This window comes from Pteropus alecto, unplaced genomic scaffold (assembly GCF_000325575.1).
Source record: "Pteropus alecto unplaced genomic scaffold, ASM32557v1 scaffold164, whole genome shotgun sequence".
Lineage (NCBI taxonomy): Eukaryota > Metazoa > Chordata > Mammalia > Chiroptera > Pteropodidae > Pteropus > Pteropus alecto.
The window spans coordinates 15,580,123-15,601,247 of record NW_006439568.1 but is presented as its reverse complement, the minus strand read 5'-3'; the positions used below and the strand labels follow the sequence as shown (position 1 = coordinate 15,601,247).

The 21,125-nt window shown below is 34.2% G+C and overlaps 1 protein-coding gene across 2 annotated transcripts in view; it reads left to right on the top strand.

The window, feature by feature from the left end:
• Positions 1–2,699: 2,699 nt before the first annotated feature.
• Positions 2,700–21,125, top strand: part of EMC2 (ER membrane protein complex subunit 2) — a 40,813-nt gene continuing 22,387 nt past the window's right edge. For both annotated transcript variants that reach the window (XM_006916611.3, XM_025050135.1), the window contains exons 1-5: positions 2,700–2,831; positions 9,368–9,481; positions 10,022–10,086; positions 12,036–12,121; positions 17,958–18,015. In XM_006916611.3, the coding sequence (XP_006916673.1) occupies positions 2,792–2,831; positions 9,368–9,481; positions 10,022–10,086; positions 12,036–12,121; positions 17,958–18,015 (363 nt within the window). In that variant the 5' untranslated portion in view covers positions 2,700–2,791. The remainder of the gene's footprint in view (positions 2,832–9,367; positions 9,482–10,021; positions 10,087–12,035; positions 12,122–17,957; positions 18,016–21,125) is intronic.

Below are 21,125 nucleotides of genomic sequence, written 5' to 3'. Positions count from 1 at the left end.
TAATATAAATAAAATGTATTCCTTAATATGATTGCAAGCAAAAAACTTTAAAAAATATTGTTCTAAAGAACCATAAGTACCTTTTAAGTCTAGAATAAAATTGTTCTAGATTCTAGCTCAAAAGTTCTAAAAGTGACCTTTTTAAACTTAGTATCAGATATGGTTTATTGCCTGATAGACAATAGTTGCTAGCTACAATGGCATTTTGTTAAAGTGACTAGAAAATATTTACTCCCTCAATTATTTGTAACTGTTAATATCCATTATAAGTTTTTTAAAGATACCTTCTTGGGCTTTCACACCCTCAAAAAATCCAATAAAATGTTGGGATTCAACAATTTAATACAAATATTTACATGTGTATGCCACAAATACATATGTCATATACAGTGGTAAGGACCTGGGTGATACAAAATGAATTGGCATGGTCTGGTCCTTGCACTCATTATGATTTTTAGGAAAGCATTCAATACAAAAAGAAAACATCCAATCCATAACCAAACAGTAGATTTATGTGTACTACTATGAAACATTACCCTAATAATCACTATTATGAGTTGTCATTTTTTGAGTATTTAATTCATTTATTCATTAAACAAACATTTACTGTGTGCCAGGTGTTTTTCTAGGTTGGATCTTCTAAGGTTAAAATGACAAAATACATACTCTCGTTTATAAAAAATGGAAAATACAGAAAATAATAAAAAATATATCACAGCGATGTGTCATAATAACAGGCATTAACTAGGGCTACGTTTTATTGGATAGTCAAAGTAGTCCTCTGAGTAGATACATTTAAACTTGAAATATGAATGGCAAAAAGAAGATAGCCACTTAATCTGGAGTGGAGCATTCCAGGAAAAGGGAACAGTTGGGCAAATGTCAGACCCAATGTAGGTAGGAGTTTGGCATGTGTGAAGTAGGTGAGAGTGGCTGAGATCTAGTGGAGAGAGAATGGTAAGAGATGAAGTAAGAAATGTAGGAGGGAGCCAGACTCAGTGAAACCATGGTAAAGTGTTTAGAATACATTTTATTGCCAGGGGAGCCATCTGAGAACTGTAAACAAAAGACTTCTGTGATCGAATTTCTTTTTTTCTTTTTTAAGACCAGTAGGGCTGCTGTATAGAAAATAGATTGTACACAGCAAAAATGAAACTATGGAGGTTAGGAGGCTACTACAGTTATTCAGGTGAGAGTTGGCTGTGGTTTAAAGAAGTAGCAATGGAGATTAAAGCAAAGATGGATTTGGGGGAATGTTTTGGAAGTACAATGGAGAATTTCTTGACAACACTAGATACAAAGTGGTTGGCAAGGAAAGGAATCGAGGATACTTCCCAGAATTTCAGTTTGTGCAAATAGACGGTTTCATCAACTGTGATGGAGAAGAGCAACTTGGGGTGCTTGGTGGCAGAAGTCCAGAGTTCTGTTTGGGATATACTAACTTTGAGAGACATATTTGTTACTTCAGTGAATTTGTCAAGAAAGCAGAACTCGGTTTCAGGGGAGAAATAAGGACTGCTGGATTTAGGAATGTGGGAATTATCAGTTTACAAATAGTATTTACAGCCACAGAACCTGTACTTTCATGAGTGTCATTCAGTAATTCTTTTAATTTTGATAACGTCAAGGTAGTTTCAGATATAATTAGCTTCTGACCCTAGTTCATTCTGATGTATTATCATTCTTACTTACCATTGGCAGTTCTTTTTTTTTTTTCTTTTTAACTTTACTCCCCTAGCTTGTGAGATATAACTTTTCTTTCTCATACGTTGATTGCTTGTTTTCGCTGACCCTTAACTATGTCTGTTATGCAGGAATTTTTAGCCTTCTTTTCTCACTTTACCTATTCTCCTTTTAGAACTCCATGTTCTCATTGCTTCGAATACTAAATAGATGCTTATGACCCTCATATTTTTTGCTTTCACTCCTGACATTTTTCTCTGGCTCTTGGAGACTAGGGCCAAACGTTCTTGAAATCAATTAGCCTGGTGAGAAAGGGTGGGGAAGGAGGCTCCCTGTGAGGTTAAGAGGAGGTGCAGAGTGAAGGGACTGTGGTAATCCATCTCATTCGTACATTTACTCAGTATTTCATTTATTCACTTACTTATGAGCACTTGCCTATCGGCTGCTCGTATGGAATTTCAAATCTAGAGCGGCAGTCAAACAGATCCAGGAGGAGTGTTAACTAAGGATATGGGTTGGGACGAAGACATTTATTTATGACATAAAGAAATGAAACTCTCGGCCACTGGAACATAATATGCAAAGCCTGAATCCCACTTAGTCCCTCAAAGGGATTTAATGAAAAATTTGGAACGTGTCAGTTTAGTTGAATATTAAAAAAGAAATGGAAAGCTAATCTCATTAAGGAAGGAGTGGGGAACAAGCAAGTGCTTCAGCAAGAACGCTGCGCCGCAGCAGACCACGACGAGAAAGAACTGACTAGTGGGTGCTGAGAAAAAAGAAAACCAGGAATGGCGTACAGTAAAATCCCAGCACTTGTTAAAAACCCGTGGTAAAACACACCTCACCCCAAACAAGCTTGGCTGCGGGACAAGCCCCCAGGGCGTCTTCGGCATCCGGGAACACCGCACGCAGCCCGCCGGTCAGCTGGCCCCGCCTCCGACTCCAACAGCCGGGCCTCAGAACCGCGTACACGTGCGCGGCGAATCCCGCCCCCTCCGCTTTCTCGGCCAATGAGAAGTGGAGTCGTAATTCGCCAACGCCGGTCTCAGGTCACGTGATCGTATCTCTCCGCCCCCTCATTCAGCTGCCTCTAGCTTTTGAGAAGATGGCGAAGGTCTCAGAGCTTTACGACGTCACTTGGGAAGGTAACTACGGGCGGGGCGGGCGTGGAAAGACCAAAAGAAATGGTAAACGATTCGGGATACTTACTGCTCTTGGAGACCTGCTCTGGTCTCTCTTCGGCACTAGAGCACTCACTGGACTGGGTGAACTGAGGTGGTGATTGAGGTGCAGGTAGAGGCTGACCTCTGTTCCTTGGCCCCGACACCGACTGTAGTCTGTGGTGTTCCCTACCGCTTGTGCTCGTGGATAGACTGACCGACCTACCTCCGCGTTAATCCTACGGCCCAGGGCAGCTTCAATGACGAGGCGGGAGGGACCTGGGGCGGCGCGGAGGAGGCGGGATAGGTCTGGTTGAAGCTTCTTTGCGGCCAAGAAATACAGGACCTGTAAGGCTTTTATTAAGTGCTGTGTAAGGGTTACAACTGTCCAGAAAAAATACACGTGTAGGAGACCCATGAACAAATCTTTCTCCTGCATGCCACTTTACATTTCGATCCCGCTTCAAAACTGGGTTTCTGATTTCTTCTTTTTTAAATTACTCCCTGTCTCATTCTCCCCTCAAAACACATCTACACACACAACACAACTTCCTTTTCACTCCCTACTAGTAATTCCTTTTCTGAAGGTGAAAATTACTGGTTATCTTGGGCATGTGCGCAAGTATGGTGGATCTCTTTCCCCATCCTAGTTTAATGTAAGATAGAGTGTGTTCTTTAAACCTGGAAGCAGCCAGACGTTGGCCCAATTTTGTAAGAGGTATTTTCTTTTCTAAAAAACTTTAGGGGGAGACATGCGTGAGAGACGAGCCTTGAGTTTCTCTAATGCATGAAATTTCTTTAATTGGAATTTATATTCCCAGCATTCAATAGCAGACTGCAATAGCTTATTTGTTGAAGGAATTCCTTCAGATGTTTACACAATGGCCTGATAACCTGTGGACTGAAAGTTATATTTATGGATGTTGAGTAAATTTCTCCAGTGTTACAAAGTTGCAAACATGTATGGGAAAGGTAAAATTCCATTGTACTTGAACTGAATTCAATGGTTTATTATTGAATTACAGCACACTGTAAACTTCAGTGTTTCTATCTGTATTGGAGGATTCCATTATGTTAAATGTATTAAGTGCTTAGTGCTAGATTTTGGATGTATCAAATTAAGTAACACACAGTCTCTACCTTTAAGGAATTCACAGTCTAATGGAGAAGACAGAACTGTAAATGCATAGTTTTAAAAGGCTTGCCAGGATATAGTCCCTTAAACTGGATGGTAGATACGTGGCTGTTATTTTTAATGCTTTTTAAAAATGTTTCAAATATTTCATGCTTTTTAGGAACATTTTAAAGGGATGTTGAGTATAGGTTTCTTAGATGATGATATCATGTATAAAATCTTAAAGAACGAGTAGGTGTGTAACTACCAGCAGACAAGGCGGATTAACTAAGTTGGACCTTATTCTGTAGACATTCTAAAGAATAGTGATGTAATTAGGTTTAGAATAATGACTACTTCACAAGTTGTTGAGGAACGAAAGAGAAAACATGTTAAAGTGCTTTTAAATTAAGTATTGTATAAAAAGATGATCTGGTTACTTACTGCCTGTGTCTCTAGCTTTGTCTTAAACTATTGTCTGCTTCACTATGAGCTGGCAATGTTGGCTTTTGTTGAATTCCATAAGTGTGCCATACTTTTCTTGTATTAGGGCTGAACGCATGCTATTTGTCCTAGGAATGTTCTTCTCTCCTTGTGCCACTCTTGCTCCCATTATACTTTGTCATTTCTCAGAATTCCCCTGAAAGGTCATGTATTTCAGAGAACTTTCCTTGACTACCCTACCCCAAAGCCCTTCCCCATCCCTGCACTAAAATTTGAAGGAAAAAAAAAAAGAGAGAATAGTGAAAACAAGCAACCAACCTACTCCTGATCCTTTAACTATGTGTTTCCATACTCTTGAAGCACTTACCCGATTATGTTAAATTTTAAAATTCTGCCTCTTAGAATGAAGGTCTGTCTTCTAGTGCCTGGCATAAGAGAGGAACTCAGTAATTATTTGCTAGCTAAATGAATTGTTAATGAGATTAACAATAGACATTAACAGATTGTTATAAAAAAGACTAAGTCATTTGTCTAGTGTTGGAATAATTAATATCTTAGACATAGGCAACTACTAGGATATAGTTTTCTCATTTGTAAAAGGATTTAGACCTTTCCAGAATTAAAATTCTATTTTAGGGAACCTTTAAGAAAAGAGTATTGTAGATTTTTCTTTCAGACACTTTTAGTAATAGATTTTTAGGATGTAAGTGGGTGATAGGACTACAGGGATAATTTTTTTAGGAGGAAGCGTCATAGATCCTTAAAAATTCCATTGAACAGCATCATTAATTAAAGTGTGGAAATGGTCAGTTCAAAGACTACTGTAATTCTTGTGATAGGAAAAGTGATCATATGTCTTTAAAAGACCTATATAGTACATCTAATATCCTCCTTGTCTCTGTTGGGTTCTATAAAAAAAGTAGAATATACAGTTTGTTTATTCAGTCAGTTTGAAGTTATTGAGGTTTATTATATAGGGAGTTATTACAGGTTTGGTGGCGAGAAAGAGTTTTAAGGAAGATGTAGTCAAGTTTCTTGAGAACAAGGTATTTGGGCTGAATATGGATAGAGTATCTAGCATAATGACTGGCATATAGTAGGCACTACATGAAAATTTGTTGAGAAAAATACATGTTTTACATACACATTCAATTTTGCAAATAATTTCAGAGCATTCACAGACCACTTAATGCTTATGCCTGTGTCAATAAGGAGTCTATTGATCTGAGGTTTAATAACCACTGATAATAAATGAAGATGAAGGCTAAGGGAAGAAGCTTTGGGACACCAAAAATTAAGGAGCAAATGAATGTAGAGAACTCAGCAAAGGAACGGTTTGAAAAGTAAGAGGGGAACCTTAAGAAACCAAGGAAAGAATTTTCATAGGAGTGATCTATAATGACAAATAGTGTGGATGTACAAAGCACGTATATACGTTAGACCTGGCAGTAAGTCTCCCAAGAAACCTTACTGGAATAATAGGGCATGGAAACTAAATTGTGGTTTGAAGGACTGAATGAAAAGAGAGGAAGGACTGAATGAAAAGAGATAGCATAAACAACTAAGATTCCTTCATTTTTAATACATATTTTTTTCAACAAATATCCATTAGAATTTCTAGAGTGATAAGGGTATCTTTTTGTATTCTATTGAGATGACTGGTAGCTGGATAGCTTCAGAATGGGGCCTGGTCACCAGAAAGATCAAGGCATGATTAAGGGTTTGAACTTTGAACTTTCAGTCCTACCTCTTGACTCCTTTGGAGGGGAGAGGACCTGGACATTGAGTTAGTTCACCAACAATTTAATCATTCCTACAGAATAAAGCTTCCATAAAACCTCCAAAATATCAGAGTCAGAGAGCTTCTAGGGATGGTGAACATATCAAGGTGCTGGGAGGGTGGCATGCCCAGAAAGGGCATGGAAGCACCTCTGTTCCCCCTCTTCTGTTTGGCTGTTCTTGAGTTCTGTCTTTCATAATAAACCAATAATAATAAGTAAAGCATTTTCCTGAGTTCTGTGAGCCATTATAGCTAGCATAGAACCTGCTGGAAGGGATTGTGGTAACCTCCAACTTTATAGCCAGTTGGTCAGAATAGAGATGGCCCTGACTTGTGATTGGTGTCTGAAGTGGGGACAATGGTGGGACTGAGCCCTTAACCTGTGGGGCCTGAAACTAACTCTTTGTAGTTGTTGGTGCCAAAATCGAACTGAATTATTAGACACCAAGTTAGTGTTTAGAGCGTTGGAGAATTGATTGGTTTGGGGAAAACTACCCCCAAAACATTTGGTGTCAAAAGTGTTCTTTGGGTAGAAACAGATCTTAACTGTGTATGAAAATACAGATTAGATAAAGACACTAGGATTTACACAGTAAATCCAGCAGCTTTCTTGATAGTATATTGCTACATTGTTTTAATCCTACTTGGCTAACCTCATTTTTAAGAGAATATTTTTAGACAGATATCCATCATTGGATTGAAATACAATAGCACCATTTTTTTTTCTCTGAGTTCTGTTAAGTGAATAAATTTTGTTGGTTTTTTTCCAACAATAGTTTTATATCAGTGATTAAATGAGTGACTGTTGCTGTTACATTCTTTAGTGGTTAAAGCTTTAGGCAAGCTATAAAATTTGATGAGTTAATGGGATAAAGTTTGGAGATGTATGGGCTTTGTGTGTGTGTGTGTGTATGTGTATGTTAAGCTGCCATTGTCTGAAAATCATTTGCATTTACTAATGCTTTTGCAGTCTAACTTTATTTCTTGGGTTCTTTATGTCAGGAACCATGTGTTTTTAACCAGGCACAGGAAATATATCTCCATGGTGGTTTTGGTTGATTTTCAGATTATAAAATATTATACAATAACAGTTTTATGAGAGATTTGAGATCATTTACAGCAAACATAAGCTTTGTATTTTAAACCCGTTTAGTTAATAAACTTCTGTGTCAGGATTTCAAGGAAATTATGTTGCTACTCAACTTAAATATTTTTTGAACCTCCTAGTGTTTTATTTGGTAAAAGATAAATGATTTTCTTCCATCTCTATTTTAAAGGACTTCTGCTCCTCTCTCTCTTTTTTTTCTTTCCTCTCTCTTTTTCTCTCTCCCTCCCTCTCTTCTTCCGTCCCTTCGCTCTCCTTCCCTTCTCTTCCTTTCCCTCTTTCATTCTAAGTATCTTTTTATTATAAAATGGAGAGAAATTTGCATAAAACAAATTTATAGTTGAATTATTTTTTAAAAAATGAAAACCCTCAAAACTACCACCCAGGTCAAGAAATAGAACTTTGCCATCTCTCCCAGAAGTAGTTTTCATGTGCTCCATTCCTGTCACAACTCCTCTCATCAGTAACCATTATCCTGACTTTTCTAGTTTAATATCGCCTTGCATTTTAAAATAATTTTGTTCTCTAAATATGTATCCCTAGACACTATACTTTAGTCTTGACAATTTTTATAAAGTTTGATATATTTTAAAAGTCTCTTGATCTTTAGGTTTCCATTCTATCTATTTTTTTCCCTTAAAATTTATCTGTTGAAGAACTTGGGCCATTTTCTGACATGCAGATTTGGTCATGCTGCTTTCCTTTTGCTTAATATTTTTAGTTGTTCTTCTGCACCTTCAAAAATAAACTACTTCTTTAGTGTGAAATATAAGGCCTTTTAGAAACTTAATCTTTTTACTTCCTACCCACTTATCATCTGATCCTAGAGTTCTTTCTTTGTGGAATAACCTACTTTTTTGTTTGCTTACTGAATTCCTCTTCAGCCTTTCAGATTCAGTTCAAGGTTACTTCCTGTGCAGAGTGAGAGTCAAGCTGATTTCTAGTTTTAAGTATATTACTTTGTAATGATCTTCTAAGACCATTTTTGTAAATGCAGTTAGGTTCTATTTTTCTTTGATGATTGATGATTTTCGAACTGTAGAGATTCAGATAATGCATATAAAAGTAGTGAAAATTCATGTGCTTCTCTTATATTTATTCTCTAGGGACCTAGCGTATTGTTTATTTAACTCATCTGTTCAATGAGTAATTCATCTTATAAGATCTCTTCAATATCTCTGTCTATAGAAAAAAGATGGTACTTCAGATGAATCTGTAAAATTTTCAAGGTAGAAGTCAGAAAATATGTATGTGATCTGCAAATTGGGCACTTAATTCTACTTTAGCTATATAAAAAAAGTGATATTTTAATTGCTGGATTAGGTACCATTTTTTTTTCTTTGTTATTATTTCTGTTATCAAAATACTGTTCTTGAAAACCTGAATTTCTGTTGTGTTAACAATATGCAAAGTTGTTCTCTTGACTTTTATTTGCTAGTGCCTTTGACTTCACATGTATTCATTTTATTCCTAATTGTAAATATAATTAAAATAATTCTTTGTTCTAATTTTTTGTTATTTATTTTCTTGTGTAGTTGTTTATCTTTATACATTTTATGTACTGTTGTAGTAATGTTACTAAGGAAGTTTTGTGATGACTATCTCTTCAGTGCTTATAGCCTAGTATGATACTCTGATTAATAAAATTATATATTCTTGAGTCAATGTGTGAACTTCAGGAGCACCTTGAACTTTTTAAGATTTTTATATATAATTTTATATGTTTTTCTGGAAATATAACCCCTACTTATTGTCAAATTCTAAACATTGTCTGTAACTTCAAAAAGGTTAATATCCACAGTTGCATAAAAGGGATAGTGAGTCTTTGTAATGGATCCATTTCATTTATGACTTTTAAAGATAGTTGTAATATCATTAATATTCAAAGGATCTATTGCTCTTATTAAGTTGATTTTTCTGCTTTATGAACTTTGAGATACCATAGATTTATATTAGTGTGCATTTACTAATATAATGTGAATTAGTGTGAATTTACTTTCTTTACTAAAAAAACTGATTTTTTTCTTGTCAGTTTTTTGACATTGATCAAATACATATAATAAGTTTATTCTTTTCAGAAATGCGAGATAAAATGAGAAAATGGAGAGAAGAAAACTCACGAAATAGTGAGCAAATTGTGGAAGTTGGAGAGGAATTAATTAATGAATATGCTTCTAAGCTTGGAGATGATAGTAAGTTCTTTAATTTATCATATCTTTGCTCAGCACATGTCCATTTACAATTCTTAACTTTTTAAGTAATTTTTCATATTTATTATGGTGACATTGATGAACAAAATTCACTAAGTTTCCTCTTAGTTTTTTAAAAAAACATTTTTTATTATGTTTTTTTTTGCTGTTCATGTCAAGCTATCCGTGACTTGTTACTTTTGATAAAACTTAGAAAGTCTAATGATACTTTATTTTGGGAAGTATTTATAATTGCTGTTAGAACTCACAAGGCTGCAGTCCTGGTCTGGTCAAAATGCATTTCATAAAGAACCTTTTAGAACAGTAAAGATATTAAATAATTGGAGATTTTTTTGACTTGATAAGATATTAAAATATTTTACATTGCTGAAAGCATATGAGGATGATTCTTAATTGCAGATATAATACAGTAAATCTATTCAGTTATAGGTACTATTATCTAAAATATCAGAAACATGAAGAAATTATTATCTAGTTTCTGTTGGGAGATTTTTAAAATTAAATTCAGCTTTTTTTCTCTAGTTTGGATTATATATGAACAGGTGATGATTGCAGCCCTTGACTATGGTCGGGATGACTTGGCATCGGTAGGTATTTAAACTAATTATATTTTATTTTTTATTTCATATGCTTCATGAATTGTAAGCGGTTAAGACTTGGTTTATGGCTTGTATAGAATGTTTTCTGTAGCTGTTTTTCAATGCTACTCAAGAGGAGGTGGGACTAACTAGGTACTTGGGAACACAGTGTGTTCTTAAATTTTTTTAAGTCTTGAGAAGTAGATGTTTAGTATCCCAATGTTACTGAAGAGGTTAAATTAATTGGTGAAGATTATCTGCTTACTAGGTGAATTATAGCATTTACAATAAGAAGCAGATAGTTTAAAACAACTTTATTTTTTGGGTTGTTTAGTGACTTTCATAGTATATATTGTTAAATTTTGTTTTGCGGTATTATAAATGTATATCTTAAATTATTAGAAAATCCTAACATATACAGGACATGACGTAAAATATTAATACTGCTTTTAAAACAGAAGAAAATAGCTATATTTTGAACACTCATCTGCTAGGCACTATGCAAAATGCTTTACATAGTGCTTAATCTTCACAATTATTTTTTTGCTTTGATATTATCATCATATTCATTTATAAGTCAGGAAGCAGCAGTTTCTGTTCTTTTGTTATTATAATTCTTATTTCCTAAGTACTGCTTCATGCTGCTTCCTCATTTAAGCCAAAAAGAGTTACACAAAAACAAAGGTGAAATACCAGGAGAACATAAGCATGTCTGAATTAGTATTATCCTTTTCAAGGTAATTAATGTTAGGGTGGCTACATACATAATTTCAGTGGAGCTGCCAGTGGTACAAAATATTCCACAAAACTTTTTTGGATTACTTTTAAAACTTATGACACACAGCCTTTTGAATATCCACATAGGTCGCAGCTTATATCTGCAGGGAAATTTTGATTTTTTTTTTTTTAAATAGCCATATGTAATTTGATAAAGTAGGAGATAAAAATTAGATAATATTGATAAAACAGGAGATATATAGATAATTCTTTGTAACAGTATTTTTTAATGGTTCAGAATTTCTACACAGTTAGCTTGATTGACTCACTTAGTAGTATGAGTTTTGCATGATGTCAAATAAATGAACATCATCTTCAGTTTTGACTAACTTAAATATTTTTCTTAGTATGGCACATTTTCAGCCATTGACTTTGAAGCTATTCTTCCAGATCATATTAGAACTTATTTTATTACTGCTTAATAGTTTCTTTACTAGTTAAAGGCATTTTTTTGTTAATTACTCTTTGGGACACTATAAGGGACCGTTTTTATAATCCTTACCATTTCTAGCATGTTCGAGACTCGTATAATCCCTCATATGTTGCTGAGAACATAGTAGGTGCTCAATAGATATGATTATTTATTTAGTTGAGTTGATAGGTGAATTATAGATATCTGCCCAAAGGAGATTGATACTTCATAGATATGGAGGTTGTATTTTATGACCCCAGATCAGGATATGTATACTGACAGGACAATTAATACATGATTTCAACAGAGAAAAATTAAAAAGAGTGTTAGTACTGTTTGCTAGGGTCTTGAGAGTACTATCAAAGAACTTAATTTTTATTAAGAGAATGCTTGTGTAAAAGGAAGAAAAGACCAGGAAACCACTGGAGGCATTTAAGTGGAGCCCGACACATTATGTAAGCAATTTTTAAGGAGTAAATGGTAGTAGTATTTGCAGAATTATTAGTAGATGTCATGATATGCTCATTTTCCCAGTTAACAATATGATCAGTGTCTGAGAACTGATTGTTGCTTTTATTTGTAATTTCAGAGTTTTTCTTTCACCCCGTTATTTCTTACTGATGAATTTTACTTCATGTCATTAAATCATGCTAAGGAAATTATTTTAGAAGATACATTGAAGGCTTATATTGGCCATTCCTTGTAGCCCATTTAGTATATGTAATGTAATTACTACTCTTCAAGTCTTTTTTACCAATTATTTTCTCAGTTTTGTCTTCAGGAGTTGAGAAGACAGTTCCCTGGCAGTCACAGAGTCAAGCGGCTAACTGGAATGAGATTCGAAGCCATGGAAAGGTAACTAAATCTTGTAAATAGTGTGATCCCATTTTAAAATGGCAAATATGGGGCTTACCTTTAGGTCCTTCTGCACCCCTGGCAACATTGTTGATTGTGCAAGATCTTTTGTTGCTCAGCTTCAGAGTGCTTCTCAGCATAAATCCTGGCAGTTACTCCCAGTAAGAAAGATTTGAGTGAGAATATAATCTATTTACCATCTGTGGTCTGGTGAAATGGGATCATGCTTCGGAGTAAATGTGGCTTTAAATCCTGGTTCGAGGATTTGTTAGCCATTTACCTAGCAAATTATTTAACTCTGAGCTTTTTCAGCCTTACTCTTCTGTAAAACAAGAATGTTACCAACTTCTCAGGGTTATTTTGGGAATCGGTAATGCTGTATGTGTGGGACAGTCACAGGCCTCAAGGTATAGAGGCCATTATTATTTATAGATATATAATTGACACGTAACAGTGTATTAGTTTCAGATAGTTAACATAATGATTTCATATATGTATAGTAAAATGATTACTGTAAATTTAGTTAACATCTGACATCACACAGATGTTAACAAATTTTTTTTCTTATGAGAGGTTTTAAGATCTTAGCAACTTTCAAATATACAAAACAATATTGTCAGCTGTAGTAACCATGCTTATATCCCCAGGACTTATTTTATAACTGGAAGGTTGTATCTTTTGAACCTTCACTCATTTCACCTACCCCTTATCCCTACATCTGGTAACCACCAATCTGCTTTCTGTATTTGTGAGTTCAGGTTCTTTTAATTCCACATATATGAGTCCTACAGTATTTTTTTTTCTGTCTGACTTATTATAATTCGCATAATGCTCTCAAGGTTTATCTAGGTTGTCATAAATGGTATGAGTTAATATCTCTGTTTTTTTCTAATAATATCTTTTACTTTTCAGTTATAATTGACATACAATATTACATTAGTTTCAAGTGTACAACATAGTAATTAGACATCTTTATACCTCACAAAGTGATCACTCAAATAACTAGTGCCCCTCTGATAAAGAATATATTCATAAAGAATATATTCAATAATTCTGTAGTAACCCTACATAGTTACTACAGAATTATTGAATATATTCTTTATGCTATTCTTTATATCTCCATGACTATTTTGTAACTACCCATTAATCCCTTCTCTTCTTTTTACCGACTCCCCCACCCCTTTCCATTTGGTAACCTTCAAAATGTTCTCTGTATCTATTATTTGTTTGTTTTTGTTCTTTGGAGTTCACATATATGTGAAATCATATGGCATATCTTTCTATCTGTCTGACTTACTCCACTCAGCACAGTACCCTCTAGGTCTATCATGAAATACTTTTTCCATCTATTTACTTTTAGTCTATGTGTGTCTTTTAATGTGAATGGCCTCTTGTAGGCAGCATATGTAAGGGTCTTATTTCTTAACCATTCAGCCATCCCGTCTTTTGATTGGAGCATTGAATTCTTTTTCATTTGAAGTACTTGTTGATAGATATGTAGTTATTGCCATTCTTTATTTATATTTTTGATATATATTTTTTCTTCTTAAGTCCCTCCAACATTTCCTGTAAATACTGAATTGGTGGTGATGAACTTCTTTAGCTTTTTCTTGTCTGGGAAGCTCTTTGTCCTTCAATTCAAAATGATAACTTTGATGGGTAAAGTAATCTTGGTTGTAAGTCCTTGCTTTTCATCACTTTAAATATTTTCTGCCAGTCCCTTCTAGCCTACAGTTTCTATTGAGAAATCGGCTGACAGTATTAAAGGAATCCCTTTAGGTAACTAATTGCTTTTCTCTTGCAGCTTTTAAGATTTTCTCTTTGTTTTTAACCTTTAGCATTTTAATTATATGTCTTGGTGTGGGCCTCTTTGGGTTCATCTTGTTTGGGGCTCTCTGTACTTATTGGGGTTGTATGTCTATTTCTTTAACCAGATTAGGGAAGTTTTCTGTCATTATTTCTTCAAATGGATTTTCAATCCTTGCTCTCCCTCTTCTCCTTCTAGAACCCCTGTGATGCAAATGTATTATGCTTGATGTTGTCCTCTAGGCTTCTTAAACTACCTTCATTTTTTTTGGATTCTTTTTTCTTGTCGCTGTTCTGATTGGGTGTCCTCCATTACCCCATCTTCTGTGTTGCCGATTCGATCCTCTGTTTCATCCATTCTGTTGATTCCCTCTAATGTACTCTTCATCTGATAGTATATTCTTCATTTCTGACCAGTTCCCGATTATGTCCTCCATCTCCATTTTGTTTTCTGTCTCTTTGTTAAAATTCTCACTGAGTTCATCTACTCTTCCCCTAAGTTTCTTGTGCATCGTTGTAACCAGTATTTTGAATTCTGCATATAGTATATTGCTTGTCTTCATTCTGGTGAATTCTTTTTCTAGAGCTTTGTTCTGTTTTTTTTTTCATGTGGGACATGCTTCTTTGTCTCACCATTTTGGCTGCTTCCCTGGGTCTGTTTCTAAGTATTAGGTCGGGTTCTTAAGTCTCCTGGTCTTAGTGGAGTGGCTTTATGTAATAGACTTGCTATCCTGGGAGGGGTCCAGCTGCAGGCCAAATTTATCCACTGTTTGTACACCTCTGGGGCCACCTGATAAGAGTCACAGAGCAATCCACAGATGGTCGCCACCTGTGCTAGGCTTATAGATGCCTTGATTGGCCAAGTCAGAAACCAAGGTCGGCTGCCACTAGAGCGGGGCTTGGGACTGCTCAGCAAGAGGTACAGGGCACAGTAAGGCCAGACGCTTCTCCTTTGGGTATTATGAGCCTTTGAGGTATTTTATGAAACTCCACAGCCAAAACAGCCCATTTGTATGGAATAAACCATTGGAAGCAGCTTGGGTGGGCCCACAAGTTCATATATAGCCTGGATATAAGTTTCTTATCAGATATATCATTTGCTAGAATTTTCTGGCATTCTGTAGGTTGTCATTTTCATTTGCTTAAAGGTGTTCTTTGATTACAGAAGTTTTTGATATTGTATGAAGTTCAGCTCATTTTGTTGTTGTTGATGTTGGTTGTACTTTGGTGTCACGTCTAGAAACCATTGCCTAATCCAGGGTCACAAAGATTATACCTGTCTTTTCATTCTTCTGATATTCAGTTGTCTCAACACCATTTCATGAAAAAACTGTGCTTTCCTTATTTGTTTTGGCACTCTTATTGAAAAGCAGTTGAATGTAAATGTGAGGATTGATTTCTGGGCTTTTAGTTCTATTTCATTGATCTATGTGTTTGTCATATACCACACCCATATTGATTCCACTCTCTATTGATATTATAGTTTTGTAGTAAGTTATGAAATTGAACAGTCTGAGTCCTTCAGCTTTTTTTCTTTTCAAGATTATTTTCTATTCTGAGTTCTTTGGATTTACATATGAATTTTAAAATCAGCTTATTACTTGTTACCTTTTTAGTTTGGTGTTTTAGGTAAGGCAGAGTTAACTTGTACCACGATGGTAGTAGTTTTTCTCAAGCCAGATGAATTAATAGAATTTTTCTCAACTCCTTTATTCCTTGGCTTATGTGTTTGTGTATGTGCAAATTTTAATCTCCTTAGATCTTCATCATAAGTAATCAAAGGGTATAGATAGAGGAAAATAAATAATATAGGTTAGCAGAAACTAATTTTGAACCAGAGGACAGAATGGAAGAAATTTGCAAAGGATTTCTCCTGAATCAGTCAGTGTTCTACTCTAATATCACTTTTTATTTTCTTTCAAGTAGTATGAATTCCTAGATCATTCTTAAAATATGTGAATAGCAAAACACATCTCATAGTCCAAGGTGAATGATTTTTAAAATTATGTTGTAAAGATTTGAGAAGTACTAGTTTCCAAAGCACACACATTTTAATAGTTAGTATTCCTCTACCCTGCTCCCAGCCATATAAAATAATTTGTTCTTAAGTATTAACTCAGGTTTTCTGAGAAACTCATTGAATTTAGACTTCCTTAAGCCTTATTCTTTAATTGAAATTCACATCACCATTTTACTTAGTAAAGTTTTACAGTTTTTATCTGAAAGAGTGGCTGTTATGTGTCTTTGTCACGTAGGACCGTTAGCCATCGATTCTCATACATAATTGAATAAATTGTGATAATCTGTGGCATTTTAAAAAATAAGTAGTTGCCTGGTCCTCACTTTACTGAGATCAATCTGTTAGGGATGTAATCCAGATTTTCTTTAAAAAAGCCCAATAGGTAATAGGTAAAGTATGAGAACATTGCTGACTGAAGGTAAATTTTTGTGGAACTTCAGTGTGTTAGGATTCTCTAGGGAAACAGAACCAGTAGGATATAGAACCTTGTGTGTGTGTGTGTGTGTGTGTGTGTGTGTGTGTGTGTGTGTGTGTTCAGAACCATATATAAATGGGAATTTACTATGAGGAATTGGCTCAGCTCAATTTTGGAAGCTTTGACGTCCCAGGGTCTGCCATCTGTAAGCTGGAGATCCAGGAAAGCTGGTGCTGTAATTCAGTCTGAGTCTGAGTCCAGGGCCTGAGAGCTAAGGGAGCCCATAGTATAAATCCAATCCCAGGGTGGGGGTTGATGAGATGAGATGTCCCAGCTCCACAGTGAGGCCTTAAAAAGGGTTGAATTCTTCCTTTCTCCACTTTTGTTCTATTCAGGTCCACATTGGGGAGGGCAATCTGTTTTACTGAGTTCATAGATTCAAATGCTAATCTCATCTTGAAACACCCTCAGACACACCCAGAAATAATGTTTAATCTGAGAACCCCATGGCCAGTCAAGTTGACACATAAAATCACAGTCAATTTTTACATAAATTATTATTTTTAATTATAGTATAACTTCAATATGTTCAAATATAAAACTAGGTATGAATGCCTTATGTGTATGATTTTTGTACAACTATGAAAACAATGAATGGTTTCATATCTTCTTATGTCTTTTCCGATATGTTTCCCAGAGGTTTTATCGTTGGAAAACGATTCTCAGGTGATTCTCATGTACTGTCTTGTGAGAAAATCTATTCCATAGAATTAATTTTGCCCTTATTTATATACTCGATAGTTTTGTTTTATTATTTAATGATTTTGATTCCCCATTTAGTTGCAGATTGTTATGACACTAGCATACCTATTACCATGTATTTAATGTTCAAACTAATTTTCTTTATTGAAGTATTGCTAAGTCTGATTGACTTGTGTGCAGGGATACTGTTTGTCCTTCACGTGGTATGGACACATTTACAAATTAAGTCTGCTTTTGTTTTTCCCAGTAGTCTTACAGGTAAAGTATTCATACTTGTCGGTGTTATCATAATCACAAATACAGGCATGGGCACTAAAATTGCAGGGCAGTGTTCAGTTAAAAGATGTGTCATCATGTTGATAAAGATATTCATATCTATCATTATGAGATATCTTTAGAGAATGTCATTAAGAGAAAAATATACATATTCATTAAAGGAAAATTTATACATAATCATTTCCTTGTGGATGTATTTGGTAAAATTAAACTTTTTCTTAAGTTTTATTGGCTGCAATTCTTGGTATAATAACTAAGACCACAAAAGTATTTCTTTGTGCTGCTAGTTTTTACTTTAATATTTAGGCCAAATTGAATCAGCATATATTTGAAGGAAGTATTTCTATATGTTACTTTTTTCCTTAAAAAAAAAAAATGACACTGTAGCAAACTCTACTGTTTATATATGAAGATAGGAAGAAACTACGCTTTTAAAGGTTAGATAGCAATTGTAAATGCATTTAAAGCTCTGTCAGTTTAATTTTTTTTTTGTATTTACTATTTGTCACTAAATTTTAAGGTCATGATTTTTGATGTTTATTTTTCTTTTTAAATAGATATGATGATGCTGTACAGCTATATGATCGAATTTTACATGAAGATCCAACTAACACTGTAAGTCAGCTGATTATCCTGAAGATCATCTAAAGTTTATTTCAAAAGGCAAAATCATTTCATTTTGGAAATAATGGAAAAACACATATGTTCTGTTTTCTTATTTTGACTATTTCATAATAGGCCATTTTTTAAAAATTAAGTTTATTGGAGTAGCATTGGTTAATACAATTATATAATTTTCAGGTGTACATTATAATTTGACATCTGTATATTCTATTGTGTGTTTACCACCCAAAGTCCGGTTTCCTTTAGCTACCATATATTTGGTCCCCTTTACCCACTTCACCCTACCCTCTACCCTCCAATATTTGACCCGCTTTATCCCGTCTACCTTCTCCCTCCTCCCCCACCTACCTGCCCTCTGGTAACCACTAGTTTATAGTCCATGTCCATGAGTCCCTGTTTATTTGTCCTGTTCATTTATTGCTTTTAGGTTTATATCTCACATATAAGTGATATCATGTAATTTTCAACTTTTTCTGTCTGGCTTATTTTGCTTAATATGATTATCTTGAGGTCCATCCATGTTGTCACAAATGGCAGTATTTCATCTCTTCTTATGGCTGTGTAATAGTCCATTGTATATATGTACCACAGCTTCTTTAGCCAGTCATCTATCGTAGGACATTTTGGTTGCTTCCATGTCCTGACCACTGTGAATAATGCTGCTGTGAACATCGGTGTGCAAATATCTTTTCAGATATGGGTTTTCAAGTCTTTGAGGTAAATACTCATTAGAGGGCTTGCTGGATCATGTGGTATGTCAATTCTTAGTTTTTTGAGGAACCTCCATACTGTTTTCCATAGTGGCTGTACCATTTTGCAGTCCCACCAGCAGTGTATGAGGGTTCCTTTTTCTCCACATTCTCTCCAACATTTGTTATTACTTGTCCAGTTGATTATAGCTATTTTAACAGGTGTGAGATGGTATCTTATTGTGGGTTTGATTTGCATTTCCCTAATAACTAGCGATGTTGAGCATCTTTTCAAATAATTGTTGGCCATTTGTATGTCCTCTAGGGAGAAGTGTCTGTTCTGGTCCTCTGATGAGCCATTTTAAAAAATAGATTTAAAACTTCATTAAAATTTCACTTATAAGATGTCTTATTAGAAAGAACTAGTGATTTGAAAAGAATTTTATGTGCTTGTATAAAAGCCTAGCAGACTCAGTGTTTTTATAATATTTTGTTGAAGTTTATGAAACAGGAACTTGACTTGTTTGCTTAATTATGTTTTAGTTGTCTTAATGAAAAATGAAAGTTATCTCAGTAATTAGTATATAGAGTTAATGAAGATATTTGGTTTTGGGTTTACTTTTTTCTGCCATATATATATATGTAAATAAATATATATAAATATCTTTAATTTACCCTGATTCTGAACAAATATTTATATTCGTTTATTGGACAGAATATTTGTTCCAAATATACTTATATAGTATTACTTATTTTAAAAATATCCTGGTGAAAAACAATTTTATTGCTGAAAACATTTTCATTTACTATTGGTATAATGGCCTTCTTTAGATTTACCTTTTACTAAATGAAAAGTAAAAGACTTTAGATAACATGTCAGCGTTTTAATGTTTTTGTTATTATGTCCATGCATACATATGCCTGCTAAAAGAAAAATATTTTTAGGGTTTTTTAAACACCAGTTTGAGTTTGTATTTTCCTCTTATAAAAGGACAAATTCTTATATTAACACATAATACATATGATGGTTTTCTCTTATTTGGCAAGTATTTCATTAAAAATCACATTTAAAAAATAATATGTGATTGTGGACTGTAAAATGCAGAAATGTTTAATAATTGAATGTCAGTAACTTGATTCATTTTAAATAAATTATTTATGCTAAGTTGGGAAATGATCTACTATTGAAGTCTGCAAATTCTAGAAAGCATTTATCCCATGCATTCACTGGTCATAAATCTCTGGTCTGTGCTTGCCTCTTTTGATATTCTACAATACTACTTATATAGTCTTTAAATAATAGTTTTTTCCAGCTTTATTTCGATATAATTGACCAGTAATATAATGTAAGTTTAAATTATACAGTGTAGTGATTTGACATATCTATATATAGTGAAATGGTTTAGATTTGAGCTTTTAATATTATCCCATCCCAGGGAAACATCCTAGGTTTTTTTTTTTTTTTTTTTTTTTTTTTGAGTTTTTTTTATTGTAGGTATTTTTTTTTTTGGCAGATATTTGAATGGCAAGGATTTATTATTTTGTGAAGATTTTCAAAATATAGAAAATTCAGGGAAAAGTTTTGGCAGAGCTGCAATCTTACCTGTTATAAAAAACAAATATAAGAAACAGCTTTTATTAGTTTTTCCTAGATAATCCCAATAAGAAGAAAGCTAAAATTAGAAAGTTTTGAGTAATTTCCTAATCTTAACTATCCTAATGTCTTAATAAAATAATACCTTATAAAAACCACCATTTTTCTTTTCTTGAAGATTTTCTTATACAGTTAATTCAAAAGTATTCAAAAGTATTGGTTTTTCAATACTTTTTTAAAAAAAGTATTCATTTTTCACGCAGCAGTATATTGAAAAAGTGAAATCACATTTCTGAGAAAAATTTGATCTTCATATATTTTTCTCATGCTAGGCTAAGAACCAATAGTTTGTACTTTATTTTCTGGGAATTGAGAGTCAAGCATTTTACTTTTGTGTCAGTTTAAGTTGATATTTTAAATAAATTAGTTTACTCTTTCAAGATCTAAAATAATATGGAACTAAATATTGTTCAGTTTTTGTAGTACTTTCTACGTTTTATGGCTTTAAGACTGGCTGAAAGAAAAATCCAGCTGGCCTCCCCACCCCCATAGCCAGTGTATGAAGTGGGAGTAACTAAATCCCTTCCATGTTAGGTAAACATTTAGAACAAGGTGACTAAATTCAGCTTTGCTAAATATGTGATTCTTTCATCAAATATTATCTTTATCTAATCTCTCCTCAGTCCCTCCTGTTCTGTCTTTCTGTAAATGTTTATTGAGTATATTTCATGAGATACCAAAGTGTTGGTGTTACTAAGAACAAAGACACTGTCTCTGTTACTGTATCCACAGAAGGCACTGTGGTGGACACTGAGGGA